Source organism: Sinohyriopsis cumingii, unplaced genomic scaffold (genome assembly GCF_028554795.1).
Source record: "Sinohyriopsis cumingii isolate HCF-2022 unplaced genomic scaffold, ASM2855479v2 utg002737l, whole genome shotgun sequence".
Lineage (NCBI taxonomy): Eukaryota > Metazoa > Mollusca > Bivalvia > Unionida > Unionidae > Sinohyriopsis > Sinohyriopsis cumingii.
This window is the reverse complement of record NW_028316286.1, coordinates 51,146-70,424: the sequence shown is the minus strand read 5'-3', so window position 1 is coordinate 70,424 and position 19,279 is coordinate 51,146. Positions and strand designations below refer to the sequence as shown.

The window sequence follows — 19,279 nt, the reverse complement described above, 5'->3', positions numbered from 1 at the left end:
TTAATGTTTATGTCCCTGCACAAAGGAATTTTTAAAAAAAAAATGATTTTCATTGACAATTTAGGCACTTATTTGGAAAACTTTACCATGGATACTTTCATAAGGGGGGTGGGGTAATTTCAACAGGGTAGAAGAGATAATAGATATAACCTCAGAATTAATATATTGATACGGTTCTCAAAAATAAGAAAGGACAAGTTAAAAAATGAAAAAGAAGACTGAAAAGGAAACTAGAATATACTGAAACAGGAAGAAAAAAAGGAATGTTAAAAAAAAAACTAAATTAAATTTTAGAGGAAGAAAAAGGGAATGCTATAAAGACAAAACTAAATTATATTGGACAAAACCCAAGGAAAAACCATAAGGGCAGGAACATTTACCAATCTATATAAAAAGGCAGAAGGCTTTTTTGAAAGAGAGGAATTAAGAAAAGGGGAGGGAGGAAAGCATATAGAAACTATTATGGAGGGAGACTTTTTTTATACAAACAACCGAAATATAACATGAAATATATCCATAGATGCTACCAAGAACTATGTACCACACAAAATATTAATACTAATGATATAACTGAATATCTTAAAGAATCCCAGTGTGAGATGACCTCGTCAGAACATAAGGACATGTGTGATGATTTCATCTTGAGTGAAGAAATAATAAAAACTATATGATCCCTGGAAATCGCCAGGGAAAGATGGACTCACTTCGGAATTCTACCAAAAGTTCCAAGTTGAGTGTGCCCCGGTTCTGGAATCCCTGTGTAACAATATTTTTATAGAGGGAGTAATGACCTAAACAACGAAACAATGAATAATCACAATATTTTAAAAAGGTAAGGGCAAAAGAAAAGAACTGTAGACCAATATTACAACTAAACAATGATTGCAACATTCTTTGTCGTATACAATCTAACAGAGTGAAAATGGGAATGGGAAGAATAATTAATGAAAACCAGATTTACGGAGCAAAAAGGGAGAGACATCCAAAATAATATTTTAAACATAAAAACTATGTAAGGAAACCAGGACAAAATGGTGCCATGGTACTTTCTGATCAAGAAAAAGCCTTTGACAGGTTAGAACATAACTATATGCAAAAAGTATTGGAAAAATTTGGTTTCGGAGATAATTTTTGTAAGTGGACCTAAATCCTGTATAATGAAATAACCTCAAGAGGACAGGTAAATGGAGCTGTTATGGACGTATTTGAAATACAAAGGTCAGTGAGGCAGGCATGCCCACTATATATGCTATTATATGTAATAGCAATTGAAATACTCCGTCAAAAAATAAGAAATAGTCCAAAAATAGTAGGATACGGATCCCTAATTTAAGGGAAGAAATAAAAATGCTCCAACATGCAGATGATCTTTGCTAGTATTTGGTTCTGTTTCTAAGGGGGCAATGGTGGACCCTGTGATAAAATTGTTGTTGAGGCGTGGTGATCTTAATAGATTCATCGTTTTGACACACGTGCTAAGATGTTCTTCCATGTTTGGAAGGGGGATAGGTAGGAAAGTCGCCGAGTCAAAGTAGGTTACATGTCTCAGTTTGTCATTCCATGCATATTAAGTAGATATATGGTTATTGGGTGGTTTCAGGCTAAGTACCTTGAGTTTAGGAAAGGTGTAATTACTTGTTCTAGGATAGACGCCGGCGTATATCATGACACGTGATGCATACAACTTGGGACATATTCCACTTCACTACTACCGTATGTATTTAGTAGAACACCTTCTCATGGATCGGTTTTTTCCCGGGTTCTTCCTCCACCATTGATACTGGCCACCATGTATAGCCTATCGTGTTGCTGAAAAACGGCGTTAAACTCTACAACAACAACATCTTCTTAAAAAGATAGAGGGACAATATCAGTTTCCACACAGAACCTGTTAAAACACTATTGTTGGTATCTTCAGTTTACTAAAATACTGTACAGAACTATAATAGTGTGATCACTGGGTCTGTGTGATGTCTGATGTAAATCTCTCTTGTAATAATAATAAAACGCTGACGTCATTATGACGATTGTAATGGCAGTTATTTAGTATTTCAATTATACATGTATATTATTTTTATGTTGGTATATGTCAGCGTTTATATTATGCATTCATTTAACGTTTATATCACGTAAATGTACAAGCTATTTTAGTATTTTAATATAAATATGCGTATATTGGTAAATTAATGATGACAGCAACCACGACCATTGCAATTTTTTGACAGCTAAATTTATAACAATAAAATGTTGGTATATGTCAACGTTTATATTATGCATTCATTTAACGTTTATATCACGTAAATGTACAAGCTATTTTAGTATTTTAATATAAATATGCGTATATTGGTAAATTAATGATGACAGCAACCACGACCATTGCAATTTTTTGACAGTTAAATTTATAACAATAAAATAAGTATAATAAATTTAACAGGAATGAATTTTTAAAGTCATAAATATAATTAATGAAATTATTATTAATGTATTCATAGTTACACACTGCAGATGTAAGGTTATTTAATATTTTAATATAATTATATATGCATAATATTTTTATGTAGATTTGTATTAATGCTTATATCACTTTATTTCCACAGCCGAAATGTTCCCCGACTACAACTCTATTGTTGTCTGCCAAGACAAGATAGTCGTCCTAGACAATTATTCGGATAAAGTCCAGATCCATTGTCTCCATGACGGAAAATTCCTAGCCATGTTAGACAAACTGGAGTCAAGACCACGTGACGTGTGTCTGATGGATGCCATGGAAATTTGTGTCCTTCAAGAGGATGGTCTGATAAAAATGATGTCCATTGATTCGACAGACATGTCACATGTTTTTAAACCGACCAGGAGTTTATGTCTACAGGGAGTACTGGATAAATATCATGGTGTTGTCAAATTCCAGGATAATCTTGTTGTCAGTGGTGTTCGACAGGGCATGATGTACTGGTGTATCATGTCATTTGACGATGGACATGTGGACACTATTCACCAGATTTGTAAAGGGGATGGATGGAGTTCCGTAACAACAAAAGACAACATTATTTATATCTTGTGTTATGCTGGTCGTAAATCCCCTAATGATACCGGTATCTATGGATTCGACATTTTGAATCCTAGTCAATGTAAATATACATACAAACATCAGAGCCTACAATGGCCGACATCAATCGTTATAAACGAAGATGGGAATATTTTTGTATCTAACTGTGGATTCCCTGATAACAGTATTCATCAACTTACAGCTTCGTGTCAACTTGTCGCCATTTTTACACAGGGAATTCGACGGAATCCCCTTGCCATATTCTGGGACCATGGACTTCTGTATGTAACACGCATTGGGAGCAGTGACATAACTGTATTCAAGCATGTGTATCAAGGTAATTCATAATTCTTATATTTTATCGACAGAAAGAAAAAGTTTAATGATGTCATAAATAAAATGACAAACTTCATTTATTGACAATTCACACAGATTTCATTTTAAATTTAGAAAACAAAATGTCAACATGACAGTTTCGTCATGCATAGTTGTCATGCTGAACTGAAGTTACATATAAATAAAACAGTATTTTGTTGTTATACAATATATTATATAAGTTCACTTTAATATTGTTATGTGATTTATTTATACTATTTATTTAAAATATATTAATTTATATGTAAATACAGATAACACAATTTTTATAGACTAAATTTATCAATGACTAAAGGACGATGACATTTTGCACACAGTTTAACCACCAGGTGTTGCTTTCATTCTAAGAGCATGTCATTCATTTCAGTTTAATCTGGATTATAAAGATGGCCGTTGGATGTCTTCACTTGTTCTATACACCATATTTCTTTACACGGTTTTAGAATCATTTGGCAAAAACTTATTTATTGTTTACCCATATCTACAAATGTTTTTATGCTTTAGCAATGACTTTCTTAATATAGTTTTTTATAATTGAAAAATTATACCACAACATAACCGTCAGTGAAAAAAACTGATTTTAAAACCAAACGGATTTTGTCAACAATCAGACAGATGTCCATTGTCCTTTCTGTTTGCAAGAAAAAGTGTCCTTGAATAAACTTGTACTAAGGTATGCAATTCCCAAATTTACGAAAATAAAACGAATTATTTATCTAGGACAGTGAACAGCAAAACAGTGTATCAGTTATATTGTAAAATGATGGACTCAAGTATAAGGCCGTAAGGAAAATCCCGTGTATTTGGAAAACATACAAGATGACAGTGCTAGAGCCCAGTGCTGTCAGTCAGGTAATCAATTTGAAATTGATGAATGAATGAGCATGTTTTGTAGATTTTTTTCTAAGACTATATCGTTTGTTATGTCCCCCCTCCCTTTTAATTATTTTAATCTTTGATTGGGTATATTGAGAAATCAACCACAATTGTTTTAACTTTTTCATTTCGTTGCATTTTGGTCTACAAGAATCTCTTTCTGTTTGCATCGGAAATTGTGAAATAATATTTGACACTGTACACTTGTCACATTACGTAAAGAAATGTTAAGCTTCTAGTTTTAAGAAATATGCAATATTTGTTTCTGAGGCAATTTAGCTTTATGATGTAAAACATTGATTGGTTCATTTTCAAAAAGAACAAGAATTTTAAAAAATTTGAGCTAGATGAGAAAGTATTTCTTAAATCCCTAGAGAATTGTTATTTAAGTTTGGTGGTGCAGAAAAATATGAAGGTTGGAGGAAAGAAAGAAAAGAATATCCATCCCACTCACTTTCTATAAATTTTACTTACTGAGTTTGAAAATGTATAGCATAAATGGATGAAACATAATTGAATTAAATATTGTAAAGTCTAACTGCTGTTAAATTGATTTTTATTGCTTGTAATTGGGATTGATCCCATTTGTCTCAGATCATGTTGAGCAAGACACTCGGCTATTTGATGACACACACACACACAGGCTTGCACACACATACGGTCATTAGGTCAAATAGTAGGCCGTGTTATTAAGGAAAATTATGTATATTTAGAATACACACAGGATAACGGTGCTTGATCCCACTGATGTCAGTCAGATTATAAATTATAAATTGATACACGAGATTAGCAATTTTATAGCAATTTTTCTATGACTTTGTCTTGCTTTTTTATGACGTGTAGTGGGGTATATACGGATATATTCTGAAGTCACAGTTTTTAAACTGTATCAACCTAGATGCAAATGTAATGTTTTTTTAATCTCCTTCTCCCCCATAACTAGAGAACTATCACATAATTATGTAGTGGTGTGTCAAAAAAAGTTATGAAGGAAAAGGAAGAAAATAATATCCACCCCATCCATTTTTATAGATTTTATTTACTGATGTATTAAGTTTGAAAATGTGAGGAATAATTTTATGACAATAAAACAAACATAATTGAATGAAATATTGTAAAATTAAGTCCAACTGCTGTTAAGTTGATTTGTATTGCATGTAATTGTGGTTGAACCCAGTTGCCTCTAATCTTGTTGACCAAGACATTCAAACTATTTCAAGACACCCCTACCACCCCACCCCACCCTAGCCCCCACAGTCATTCTGAGATGCTCTCATTACTTAGCATGTTGAACAAGAAATAACAGTCTTATCTTGTGTTCCTCTAAATACTTTTTGCCATTAGAGCCCCTGCCGCTCTTATGAAAATTTAATTGTTCCCACACATATTTTACTGTAATCTTTAGTTTGTACAAATTTTAATAAATACTTTATTTCAATTCAGTATCTTGGTGTGTTGCTAATAAGCTGGGACAAATGTTCTTTTGCTGTAGTAAGTCATAAAGCTTCAGAAGTCCTAGTGAGTGATGAAAGAAAACATCCTGTCATTGAGGAGACAGCCATACAGAAAGGACAGGAAAATGTAAGTACTTCTTACATGTGTTTCATATAGTTTACCACACTGTACTGGTGGCTCACTTCCAGTATGACTCATATCACAATACAGAACTTCTGCATTGATGATACACCTTCAATACTACTGAAAGTTGAGGATACATTTTATCAATATCATGTGTTATAAATGACGGCTCCGGTGACCTAGTGGTTAGAGCGTCCTCTGTTTCATGCTAACCTGCTTTGTAACATAGCTGCATGGTGGGTGGTATCTGTTCCATGTTCCATGTGAGCCATTAGCCAGGAAAACTAGTACAGGACCTGGGTGTTCGGGTTAGAGGAAGAAATGTTGTTGTGTAATGATGACTATGCACTTGTGTATTTAGTTTAGAATACAACATACATTCATTTACGTTGTTTCTTGTAGTGTATTTTGTTTAAATAATTAAACCTTAGGTAGAATAAGAAAATAATCATAAAATAGAAAGGTTACTGCATTTGTATGGGAAAATATGAACACCTTTTCTTCCTATGGATATACTGCAGTTTCAAGGTCGTGCAGTATTCCATCCAAAAATCTTGTTCATATTTTCCCATACATATGCAGCAATCTATAATTACACAACAATGACATTGTTACTGTGCATGTAACTCTGCCCTGATACATTTGAACTTAGTCGCGCTCTAGAAAGAAAATGGCTTGCCTAGTTAAAATTGAAATTTGGAGTCATATTGTGAATGAATGCGCATTGCAACAACTTTTCCATTTGATCTGGAATGAATAGATTTTGATATTTGTGTCGATTCTAGGAATTGAGTGATTATGAACTGGATTTATATTTGACAATGAAATACATCGGATTGAAGAAGCGAGGGAGAAGCATGTTGACATCTGCAAATGTGTTTCTGTTTCTGTCATAGAATGTTTGAAATCATAATGTGGAAAAAATATGAAGTTTTTTAATTCCAATTATCAAAAGGACGCTATAGAATTTAATGCTTATTTCATTTTGAGTGCAGTAAGAGCATGTAATTGCAATTGTATTCGAAATTGCAGTACAATTTCGAAATGTGTAATCAAGATTGAGAACCTATGCCATGCTATGGCTCGTGTAATTCAGATTTGCATAACTAAGAAAATACATTTTGAGGAAATTCAGGATGTAAAACTGTAACTATATTGTTTTGCCATTCTCAATACCAGCTAAAGAAGACAGTTTATGCCTTCCCACTTGTATGTTATTTGTAAGGACCCTTTCTGGCATCTACTGTATAGCTAGCCTAAATCAGAACATTGCATCATAAAAAGTTGAAGCGGAATGTGCCAAAGCATCTGATATGTGGCAGTCCACGAAACATCTGTTTTACTTCATTCAGAAACAAATTTAATCAACTGAAACATAAAGTGCCTACTATGCGAGTGTACATGATTTGTTTACAAATAAAAATGTGATAGCGACTGCATCCATTGTTTGTTTACAGTAGAAAGTAGTTCTTTATGAGTGCAATATGAAGTTGCGCGCGAGTTCAGTATTGTAAAATATTGAACAATTCTGACACTGCAAAGTTAACAGAAAAAAATGAGCATATAATAATAAAGTGTTTCATATCAAAGCCTTTAATATTTGAGTCTAGTTATATGACTTCACTCTGGGTTTTTTATGTGACACTGTGGGTAATTATTTCTAGACAATCATAAAATTGAATATGTTTAAATCTTCGTCATAATAACCACATATGTATTCATTCCAAACTAAATGCCTGTCTTCAAAGACAATAACATTTTAGCCAAAGGAAGAACTTTGTCCAAGTCTTCACAAATAGAGTGACCAAATGCTGGACTTCATCACAGTTGTCAAAGACAATGACATTGTGATCCAACTAAGAGGAGAACACACTATGGTTATTGTCACTTATCCTAAACTACTTGGACGATTGCCGTGAAACTTTAGAAACACCCATTCAGCCCATGGTCTTCTTAACCTTAATTAAAACTAGTGATGTTTAAATATCTAATATGGCTGTCATTGTAGCCATTCTGAAGATGCTTTTATACTTCTCTTGAATAGATTAGCATATCGGAATGGAGTTTTCACGAAAATGCTTTCTTGGATGTCTGGTTTGCGATCGCTACTGCTCTAGAATCGAAAGTCATACAGACATGTGGTTTCTAACAAAAGACTTCTCTTTTGTTGTTGGTTCTAAATAAAACTAGTGCTTATCCCATGTTTAATATAGCCACTGTGACAACCATCTTAAAAATCTTGTTTTTGATCTCTAGTTGATTGTAGATTAAAGAGTTGATCATGTGTCCTATATGGAAGCCAACGCAGTCGTCCTGAACACCAATTTATATTGATATGGAGTTTTCAAGAGATGACTTTTTAAAATATCTAGTCGGTCGGAAATGTAACTGGTGCCACTCTCACGTCCAATATTGTTTCCACAGAGGTCGTCTTAAGAATCGCACCCCCTCCTAAAATGGAACTCTCACTGAAACATTGTATGATGCGTAGCTAGTACTGAAGATAAATGGTGCCATTCAGGCATCCTAATTGACTGCCACAGTGGCTATTTTGATAATCTTGTTAGTTTGAATCAATGTTTACATCTGCAATGGGTGTTTACTGAAAGATGTTGGATGTCTAGCTGGTCATATATACCAATACTGCCTGTCTGACCTCCGTAGCGTATGTGAATCTTTAAATTATTATCACTACCTCTAGATGGCTAGTCATATAAACACGGTCTTTGTATATTATGTCATAAATGGGAAAATTGTTTGAATCTAATATCCAATGTGGCCACCATGACAGCCATATTAAAAATTGTGGTATTGTTAGTCCGCCAAAATGGAAAAATCATATCAAAGTGTCATTTTCCTCACAAGACTTCCTATGATGTCATGTTACACATACATTTCAATGGCGCTGTTCTAGTTACAATAGTGTATATGCTAAAGATGGTGTTATTGCTACTCCTCTTGAGTTGAAATTACTTCAATAAAGACTCCATGTTGATCACTACAATATTGTTAACTCTATTCTTCGTAAGTGGGTATCAGTTTCAGCACAGGCTTTTCACCAATAGACTTGTTATAATACATAGCTGTTCCTAAATGAAATTAGTGCCAGTCATACATTCAATACAGTTGCCAAGAATGATGTTTTGAAAAGATTACTGTCACCAATTACCTTTAATGGATGGTATCATTGAACTTGGGCTTTAACCAAACAATTTGTAACGATGTCCACTTGGTCCTAAATGAAAATGGTGTCACGAGAACTTGAATCTGTCCACCACAGCAGCTAGTTTGAAAATATTGTTATCGCTGAAGGATATAAAACAAGATTTAAACACTCTGCAAGCAGAAACGGTATCATGCTTAATGCCTGGAATTATATTCACCCACTAGAGACTTAATCCCATTTAATTTGGAAGCTGAGATTTGTATCTTTATTCAGTTTTAATAACACTCTTTACGACACTTGTAGATTGCGTTTTTCACCATTTATAAGTTCATATATAAACATTTTGCTTGTTGTATTACTGATATGGCGATTCCTCAGAATTGTCATATTACGTGTAGTTAATGTTATTTAACAGACTGTATGTAACTGCCTAGTTTACAGCCACAAATTATTCATCCAACTGTTGCACCAGAGAAACTGGCAATATATGAGTAATGAATACAGCTCAAGTCATGCATAAACAAACCATGAGGCCACATCAGAGTGAATGTCACCAACCTGCCTGACTTAAATGCAATACGTCATGTAATTTGGCAGTCATAAAAGCTAGAAATGTATGATAACTAGTTTGGAATCTTGAACAGTTGTTCATAAGTACATGGTCTGATGAAAACTATTCAACTACTGAGAGATGTTGTACATATTTACATGATCTGATGAAAACATTCAACTACTGAGAGACATTCATATGTACATGGTCTGATGAAAACTATTCAACTACAGAGAGATCTTGTTCATATCTACATGATCTGATGAAAACTATTCAACTACTGAATGATGTTCATATCTACATGATATGATGAAAACTATTCAACTACTGAGAGATGTTGTTCATATGTACATGGTCTGATGAAAACTATTCAACTAATGAGAGATGTTGTTCATATTTACATGGTCTAATGAAAACTATTCAACTACTGAGAGATGTTGTTCATATTTACATGGTCTGATGAAAACTATTCAGCTAATGAGGGATGTTCATATTTACATGGTCTGATGAAAACTATTCAACTACTGAGGGATGTTCATATTTACATGGTCTGATGAAAACTATTCAACTACTGAGGGATGTTCATATTTACATGGTCTGATGAAAACTATTCAACTACTGAGGGATGTTCATATTTACATGGTCTGATGAAAACTGCAACTACTGAGGGATGTTCATATTTACATGGTCTGATGAAAACTATTCAACTACTGAGAGATGTTCATATTTACATGGTCTGATGAAAACTATTCAACTACTGAGTGATGTTCATATTTACATGGTCTGATGAAAACTATGCAGCTACTGAGGGATGTTCATATTTACATGGTCTGATGAAAACTATTCAACTACTGAGTGATGTTCATGTTTACGTGATCTGATGAAAACAATTCAACTACTGAGGGATATTGTTCATATGTACATGGTCTGATGAAAACTATTCATCCACTAGAGACGTTCATGTGTACATGGTCTGATGAAAACTATTCAACTGCTGAGAGATGTTGTTCATATTTACATGGTCTAATGAAAACTTTTCAACTAATGAGAGATGTTGTTCATATGTACATGGTCCATAGCTGCCAACCCTCACGAATTTGGTGTGAATTTCACGACTTTTTTAGCGATTCATGGATTCACACCGTAAGCCAAAAATTCACGAATTTTCCAATCGTCAATTATTTTAAATCTTTAATAAAATAACCGATTTCCTGTTAAGCGCTAGTCGTGATATTCGCAGTTGCCGAAACGGTCCGGCACTGCTGGTCACGATATTAGTAGATCTACAGCCGATTAGTACAGTTGGCCCGGTAGCAAGCATTTTAGCCTCTTTTAATCTATATGTATAAAAGTAGTTTTACAAATGTTTTTGAGAGAAACTAGGGCTTAACCGGAAATTTGCTCCGCGCATGCGTCAAAACACTGATTTGAGTTACCGTTCAGCCTCGCATGTAAGATTTTGAAAATGTCTTCACCACCAAGGAAAAAGAAAGGTATTACTCAAAAAATGAAGTTTAATTTGGAATATATCAAAAATTGGCCGTGCATTCTGCCATTAAACATTGATATTCATTCATGCTTTTTGCGCTCAGTGTGTCATCGCAGAGACGATGTGAGGAAGAATGTCAGTTGCAAAAAAATACGTCGAAGTTGGGAAAATTAAGAATTCGCAGATTTCATCTCAGGAATATTTTAAACCATTTGCGGAAGACCTGCAGGTTACCAACGCTGAAGCATTATTTGTGAGTTTTCTTGTCGAACGCAATCTACCTTTATCAGCTGGAGACCATGCTAAACGTTTGTTCTGACAAATGTTCCCAGACTGGAAAATTGCTTTTTTTCCTGTGGAAGAACCGAAAATGCTGCAGTTCCTGTGCATTACTCACAGCAACAGTGACAGCGTAAGAGTATTTTCTTTAGTGAGGAAAAATAAGACAGATTTTAGGGCCTCCTTAGCTGCAGAAAATTTGTCAGCAATTTTAGTCCCCAACATCAACCTGCAGGCAATAAGTCGAACTGTATAGAAAACAAATTGACGATCAAGATCAGTTGAGGAAGTTCAAGTCTGCCACAGTATAATGCCTTGATAAATAAATATTTCTGCATATGTGTAGTGTTTTCTATTTATTTTGCGAACTTGATATAGTGTAGTATTGACGGTTGGAGTGGTCAGAGTGGATGGAGTTATTGTCATGGTATTTTTCACGAATTCATGTCCAAATTCACGACTTTTTATCCCTATTTTCACTAATTTTGAGCTTGGAAGGTTGGCAGCTATGATGGTCCGATGAAAACCATTCAACTACTGAGAGATGTTGTTCATATCTACATGATCTGATGAAAATTATTTAACTAATGAGAGATGTTGTTCATATCTACATGGTCTAATGAAAACTATTCACTTACTGAGGTACGTTGTTCATATTTGCATGATCTGATGAAAACCATTCAACTACTGAGAGACGTTCATATTTGCATGGTCTGATGAAAACCATTCAACTACTGAGAGACGTTCATATTTGCATGGTCTGTTGAAAACTATTCAACTACTGAGAGATGTTCATATTTGCATGGTCTGATGAAAACTATTCAGCTAATGAGAGATGTTGTTCATATTTACATGGCCTGATGAAAACTATCCAGCTGATGAGAGATGATGTTCATATTTTCATGGTCTGATGAAAAACTATTCAGCTAAAGAGAGATGTTGTTCATATTTACATGGTTTGATGAAAACTATTCAGCTAATGAGATATGTTGTTCTCACAAGCTTTGAATTAAGATCCTAATGATACACGTTTCCTTACCAAGTGTGTTTAAAAGTTTTTCACATTTGCTGTCTTAGGGGTGGTAGAAAAACTGAAACAACCAGGTACAGGTTGGCATAATTTATATGTGACCTCACGTAATACAAAATCAACATTTTACATTAACAATCACATACCCTCTGTGCGTACAATTATGGATTAGTTTGGAAATTTAGCTGAATGCTTATGTTTTATGTGTTAAGTTTGTGTGGTTTCTCATTGGCACACTAATTGAAAGCATTGCTCGTTAACGTTTTCTTGATAAGAGAGATTAAGATAAAGCCAGCAGTTGTTATAAATAGGATGCATATTGAGTACTCGTAGTATTACCATTAGGTATAACCCACCCAAACATAGGATGTATATTGACTACTCGTAGTATTACCATCAGGTATATCCCACCCAACCATAGGATGCATATTGAGTACTCTTAGTATTACCATCATGTGTATCCCACCCAGACATAGCATGCATATTGAGTACTCGTAGAATTACCATCAGGTATATCCTATCCAACCATAGGATGCATATTGAGTACTCATAGTATTACCATCAGGTATATCCCACCGAAACATAGGATGTATATTGAGTAATCGTATAATTACCATCAGGTATATCCCACCCAACCATAGGATGCATATTGAGTACTCATAGTATTACCATCAGGTATATCCCACCCAAACATACGATGCATATTAAGTACTCATAGTAAACCATCAGGTATATCCCACCCAAACATAGGATGCATATTGAGTACTCTTAGTATTACCATCATGTGTATCCCACCCAAACATAGGATGCATATTGAGTACTCATAGTATTACCATTAGGTATATCCTACCCACACATAGGATGTATATTGAGTAATCGTATAATTACCATCAGGTATATCCCACCCAACCATAGGATGCATATTGAGTACTCATAGTATTACCATCAGGTATATCCCACCCAAACATATGATGCATATTAAGTACTCATAGTAAACCATCAAGTATATCCCACCCAAACATAGGATGCATATTGAGTACTAGTAGCATTACCATCAGGTATATCCCACCCAAACATAGCATGCATATTGAGTACTAGTAGCATTACCATCAGGTATATCACACCCAAACAGTATCCATCATTAAGTAAAGTTGAATTAGTACTCCTGATCATGACTGATAACCAATAAATTACTGTACATAATTCAGTCAATGTTTCATAACATACAGATAGGCTGAGTACACAGTCATCCAGATATTTCTCAATATGCTATGAAACTTTAAACAGTCGTCATCTCTGACCTAGACATATACACTCATTACAGTACAACTAAGATCACTCAAGGTACTTTTGTACAATGACCCTTTGGTATTAACCACCTCTATGTAATGTAGTCCCTAATATACAACAAACCACCTAGTGTTTAGAGCATCCAGGATGAATTGGTCGTGTATTCGATCCCTTGTGGAGTCATACCAATGACTTACAAAAATGGTACTAACAGCTGCCTGGCTGGGTGTTAAGAGGTTAGTGTTAGGACTGGTCAGCTGGTGTCAGGATAATGTGACTGGGTGGGACACAATTCTACATGTCTGGGGGATGATGTCTAAGTGCTAGACACACTATAAATTGCCAAATTGCATACATCGTAGCAATATGATTGAAAAATTGTTAAAGCTACGTTGTACACAATCCAAATCACATATAAAACAAGCACAATCATAGATGATGGTTTTGGGCCAATCTAGTTTGAAAACGATTTTCACTATTAGAAGAACATGTTTAGTTGTGTGGCCCTGCCTGCCACATTCTTTTGGTTGAAACGCAAGAACGAAAATAACATTTGTTTCGAGAATACTACTGAATATCACTTACAAAATGACATATTGTACTTGGTACAGTTGCACGAGGGAAAAAACATCAGACAAAATGCATTATATTTAAGTTTAGGAATATAACTGGGTGCAACAAGCTGATAGTCACAATTAGTTTGGTGATAACTAAAAGTTAAATGAAACATGAAATGTTAGAACCAGTCACCTTCTGTTGCCCACCATTATCACCAATAAATTCATTACTATTATTTCTCTGATTTATCATGTAGATTTGCTAATGTTACTTATTTATTTGGAAATATTATGTGACTATTTTAAATGCAGATAACAAAATTAATAGTGAAAATTGGAAATTGTTTGTGCACAATGCTATGCCACATTTCATTTCGTGCTTGCAACCAAAGTGTGATCCACACTTTCAAACAGAAACCTCTCCCAACCAATATTGATGATGTTACCTGTATTTAATGTTCTATAAAAAATATTGCATGCAATTCACTGGATTGATTTGTCAAAGAAACAAATAAAACACATTTCAGTTCTAAAATGTTTTCATTATGCCAGATTCAATATTAATGTGATGTGGTCTTATACCATTTTTATCATTGTCAGATCTAATACAGAGAAATGGATGCTGCTGATGATGAGTACTTATCCATCGCTGGATTTAGAGAGAACATAAAGGTCCAACTTCAATGAATACTAACATAAGTGTCAGTCAAGGAAGTGTTATGTCTCCTTTACCATCTTTGCAGAGGAAATCAGAGTCTATGAAAGTAAAACAATGATGACGACTACCATAGATTAGCATCAAGATTAGCAACAACATACAATGTATGATCAGTGTGTTGTTTGTATAGTTTTATTTACCATTTGTGTTGTTTGTATTGTTATATATCAATATATGTTACTGCGTCTTGGCTTGTTGTATGTTGTTTACTTCATAATTACTCATTCCATATCTTAACATCAGTCTTTGTGGAATCAATTTATGTTGATTTTAGTTAATATTTGAGAGGATTTATTTATTTAAATTATTCCAAAGTGTTCAATATGTTTGAACTAAAATAACAATATATGGATTATTGTGAGTTCATTCAAAGACAGCTTGGATTATAATTTACAATAATGTAAGCCCTTTTTAAATTTTTGTATTATGTTCAGAGTAATAACTTATTTGTTGAATTTTTCAACAAACTTGCTAGTTTTTGTACTTTTCGTTTAGTTTAGACCTTAGATTCATATCATTATTATGACAACAATGAAAAATATGATTAATAGAAGGAATCTGATTAATATGGCGACTGAAAAATCTTACAAATATGGAAACAATGGAAAATATGAATCACACTGCATCAGTGGAAAATCTGAATCACACAGCATTGATAGAAAATCTTAATCATACAGCATCGATGGAAAATCTGAATCTCACAGCATCGATGGAAAATCTGAATCACACAGATTTGATAGAAAACCTGAATCACACAGCGTCGATGAAAAATCTGAATCATACATCATCGATGGAAATTCAGAATCAGACAGCATCAATCTAAAATCTGAATCACACAGCATCGATGGAAAATTTGAATCTCACAGCAGCGATGGAAAATCTGAATCACACAGCATCGATGAAAACTATGAATCATACATCATCGATGGAAACTCTGAATCACACAGCATCAATGAAAAATCTGAATCACACAGCATCGAGGGAAAGTGAATAATATGGCAACAATGAAAAATTGTATTGATATGTCAACAATGAGAAATCAGATTAGTATAGCGAACATGAGCAATTCAATGAAAATGATGATTATCAAAATGCTGAGTATTATGGCAGCAATGAAAAATCTGGTTAACATATTAACTGAAAATTATGATTATTATTTCAACTATCATAAACTGATTAATATGATATCAACACTTTTTTTAGTGGCGTTAACATACTTACCAGAAAGGAAATAGTTTAAATTAATTCATCCATATAATTTCAATGAATGCAGTAGAAAAATGACATGAGCAAGATTAGAACATGGTGCCTAAAGATCCTGTTGATGCGAGATATTGCACTCGAAAGGATTTACCATTTAGTACATGATATATGCCATGCCGATGCTCATTGCATTATAATATCTTGTATCCCCTAAAAACACTCATAATAGTATGGTAACTAATGTGCCATAGAAATATTACATCATATTTTAACAACCATGCTGATATGATTAGATAATCATTACATCATACACCTTACCTATACTCGGCAACTCTTGCTATATGCCATACAGATAGTTATCACATCATGTAATATGTCACGCAGATGTTAGTCTCATCTTTATACATGCCATACAGACTGCTCCGGTGGCCTAGTGGTTAGAGTGTCCGCCTCGGATGTGGGAGGTTGTGGTTTCGATCCCTGGCCGAAGACTTACAAAAGTGGTACTAACAGCTACCTCACTTGGCGCTCAGCATTAAGAGGTTCATGTTAGGACTGGTCAGCCTGGTGTCATAGCAATATGACTGAATATGTTAAAAGATATGTTAAAAATCCAAATCACTCTACATGCCATACACGCCTCAGCATGCTATACACAACATATATGCTAATCATAGTATGCTACATGTCAATCAGATAATAATCACATCATATTATATACCATACAGATAATAATCACATCATGTTATATACCATACAGATAATAATCACATCATGTTATATACCATACAGATAATAATCACACCATGTTATATACCATACAGATAATAATCACATCATGTTATAGACCATACAGATAATAATCACATCATGTTATATACCATACAGATAATAATCACACCATGTTATATACCATACAGATAATAATCACATCATGTTATATACCATACAGATAATAATCATGTTATATACGATACAGATAATAATCACATCATGTTTTATACCATACAGATAATAATCACATGTTATATACCTTACAGATAATAATCACATCATGTTATATACCATACAAATAATAATCACATCATGTTATATACCATACAGATAATAATCACTTCATGTTATTTACTATACAGATACTAATCACAGTATGCTACATGATATACGGCCACTAATCACAGCATGTGACATGTCGTACAGATACTAATCACAGAATGCTATATGACAGAGATACTAATCACATCTTTCTATATGATACACATATACTAATCACAGTCTGCTACATATACAGACACTAATCACATGTGACATGTCATAAAGACACTAATGACATGCAACATGTCATACAGATATTAATCACATAATGCTATATGACAGATACTAATCACATGTGACATGTCATACAGACACAAATCACAGCATGCTATATGATTCACATATACTAATCACAGCCTGCTACATATCATACAGACACTAATCACATGTGACATGTCATACAGATACTAATCACATAATGCTACATTACATAGAGAAACTAATCATGGCATGCTACATATCATACAGACACTAATCACAGCCTGCTACATATCATACAGACACTAATCACATGCAACATGTCATACAGATACTAATCACATAATGCTACATGACATAGAGATACTAATCATAGCATGCTATGTCATACAGACAATGAGCACATCTTGCTATATGATACACATATACTTTTCACAGCCTGCTATATGATACACATATACTAATCACAGCCTGCCATATGATACATATATACTAATCACAGCCTGCTACATCTCATAAAGACACTAATCACATGTAACATGTCATACAGATACTAATTATATCATATTCTATTCCATACATATACTATTCTCCGCATATGATATGCCATACATTTACTGCATGCCATACATGTACTAATCACAGTCACAATATATATATGAATCACAGCATGCTGCATGCCATAAAGGTATAACCACATCATGATGTATGTCTTGCAGATATGAATTCCATCATACTGTCTCATATACCATAACAGCACTCATCATATCTTGTTGATAGGTTGAGTGAAGCGTAAACTCTATTCACACACACTAATGTATATATATGGGATTATCAACTTGTGATCCACCCATAGCACAATAATATGCTTATATAAACATTCATTTAACTATGGTCTGTGTTTCTATGGCTATAGATATATGGTGAAAACTTTCCACTCATAAATCAGTCGTGACATATAAATAACACTATGAAAGTATTTAACTACCGTTTTCTAAATGAATTTAATATGGTACACAATTTCATCGCAATCCTTCCTGCTTTCCGTTTCCCTCTCAGCTCTTCTGGATATGTGACAAAATACACAGAAATCTGGAGTGTGAGAGAAAAAGAATTTTGGATTTAGGAAAAATTTGAAATTGAACACTCCCCAGGTAACCTACAATAATATAGTTCCTTTGAATTTATTTACAGTATTTATATAATCAATGATACAGTGTTGCAATAGCCTGTTGACACTATACGGTAAATTTGTGGGATGCAAGGCACACATACTTTTATGTATTTATTGTCTTGTTATTTTGTTTTTTAAATCTTTTATAATGTTCTAAACGTAGAGTATCATTAATTATGTATGAATGTCCAAAGGCCGCACCCCCCACTGAGTGACCATCTTAGCGAGATGTGGGAGAATATCCATTAAAAGACTAGCATAGAGGATTTTCGCTGTCTCTAGACCTATGAATGTTGGGAAAAGTTCAATCAAACCGACCAAATGAAGAGAGAGAGAGAGAGGTATGGTCTGTACAAATGTTAACTGAAGCAGAATGAAGACTTAGATCAACTGTAAATGTATTAAATTATTTGTATTACCTCTTATTGGTTCGTCATTTCGCTTAGTTTATATTCCACACTAATTTCCAGGCTCCTGTAGGTGAATGGCTCATAGTTCAATGTTCAAGAAGCTAACGATATGTTTGTAGTGATCTACTTTCTTCATTAAAACCATATTTCATGGTTTAGTCATAAGTGTCTTATATTAATTTAATCAATGTAAATAAAAATCGACACATAATAAACGAAACAATCAACTTATTGATATGCAAAGT

At 33.9% G+C, this 19,279-nt stretch overlaps 1 protein-coding gene across 2 annotated transcripts; it reads left to right on the top strand.

Moving 5' to 3' along the window:
- The first annotated feature begins 2,291 nt into the window (after positions 1 to 2,291).
- LOC149770068 (uncharacterized) lies at positions 2,292 to 19,049 on the top strand. 2 transcript variants are annotated; one of them, XR_016418967.1, is made up of 3 exons: positions 2,292 to 3,383; positions 5,741 to 5,878; positions 14,837 to 19,049. XR_016418967.1 is itself a non-coding variant. In XM_089949455.1 (3 exons), the coding sequence occupies exons 1-3, from the start codon at positions 2,603 to 2,605 to the stop codon at positions 14,840 to 14,842; spliced, it is 876 nt and encodes a 291-aa protein (XP_089805581.1). In that variant the 5' UTR covers positions 2,294 to 2,602; the 3' UTR covers positions 14,843 to 19,049. The 2 variants fall into 2 exon arrangements, 1 of the variants encoding a protein (XP_089805581.1); XM_089949455.1 differs by having other exon boundaries at positions 2,294 to 3,383; positions 5,790 to 5,878.
- Positions 19,050 to 19,279: the final 230 nt, after the last annotated feature.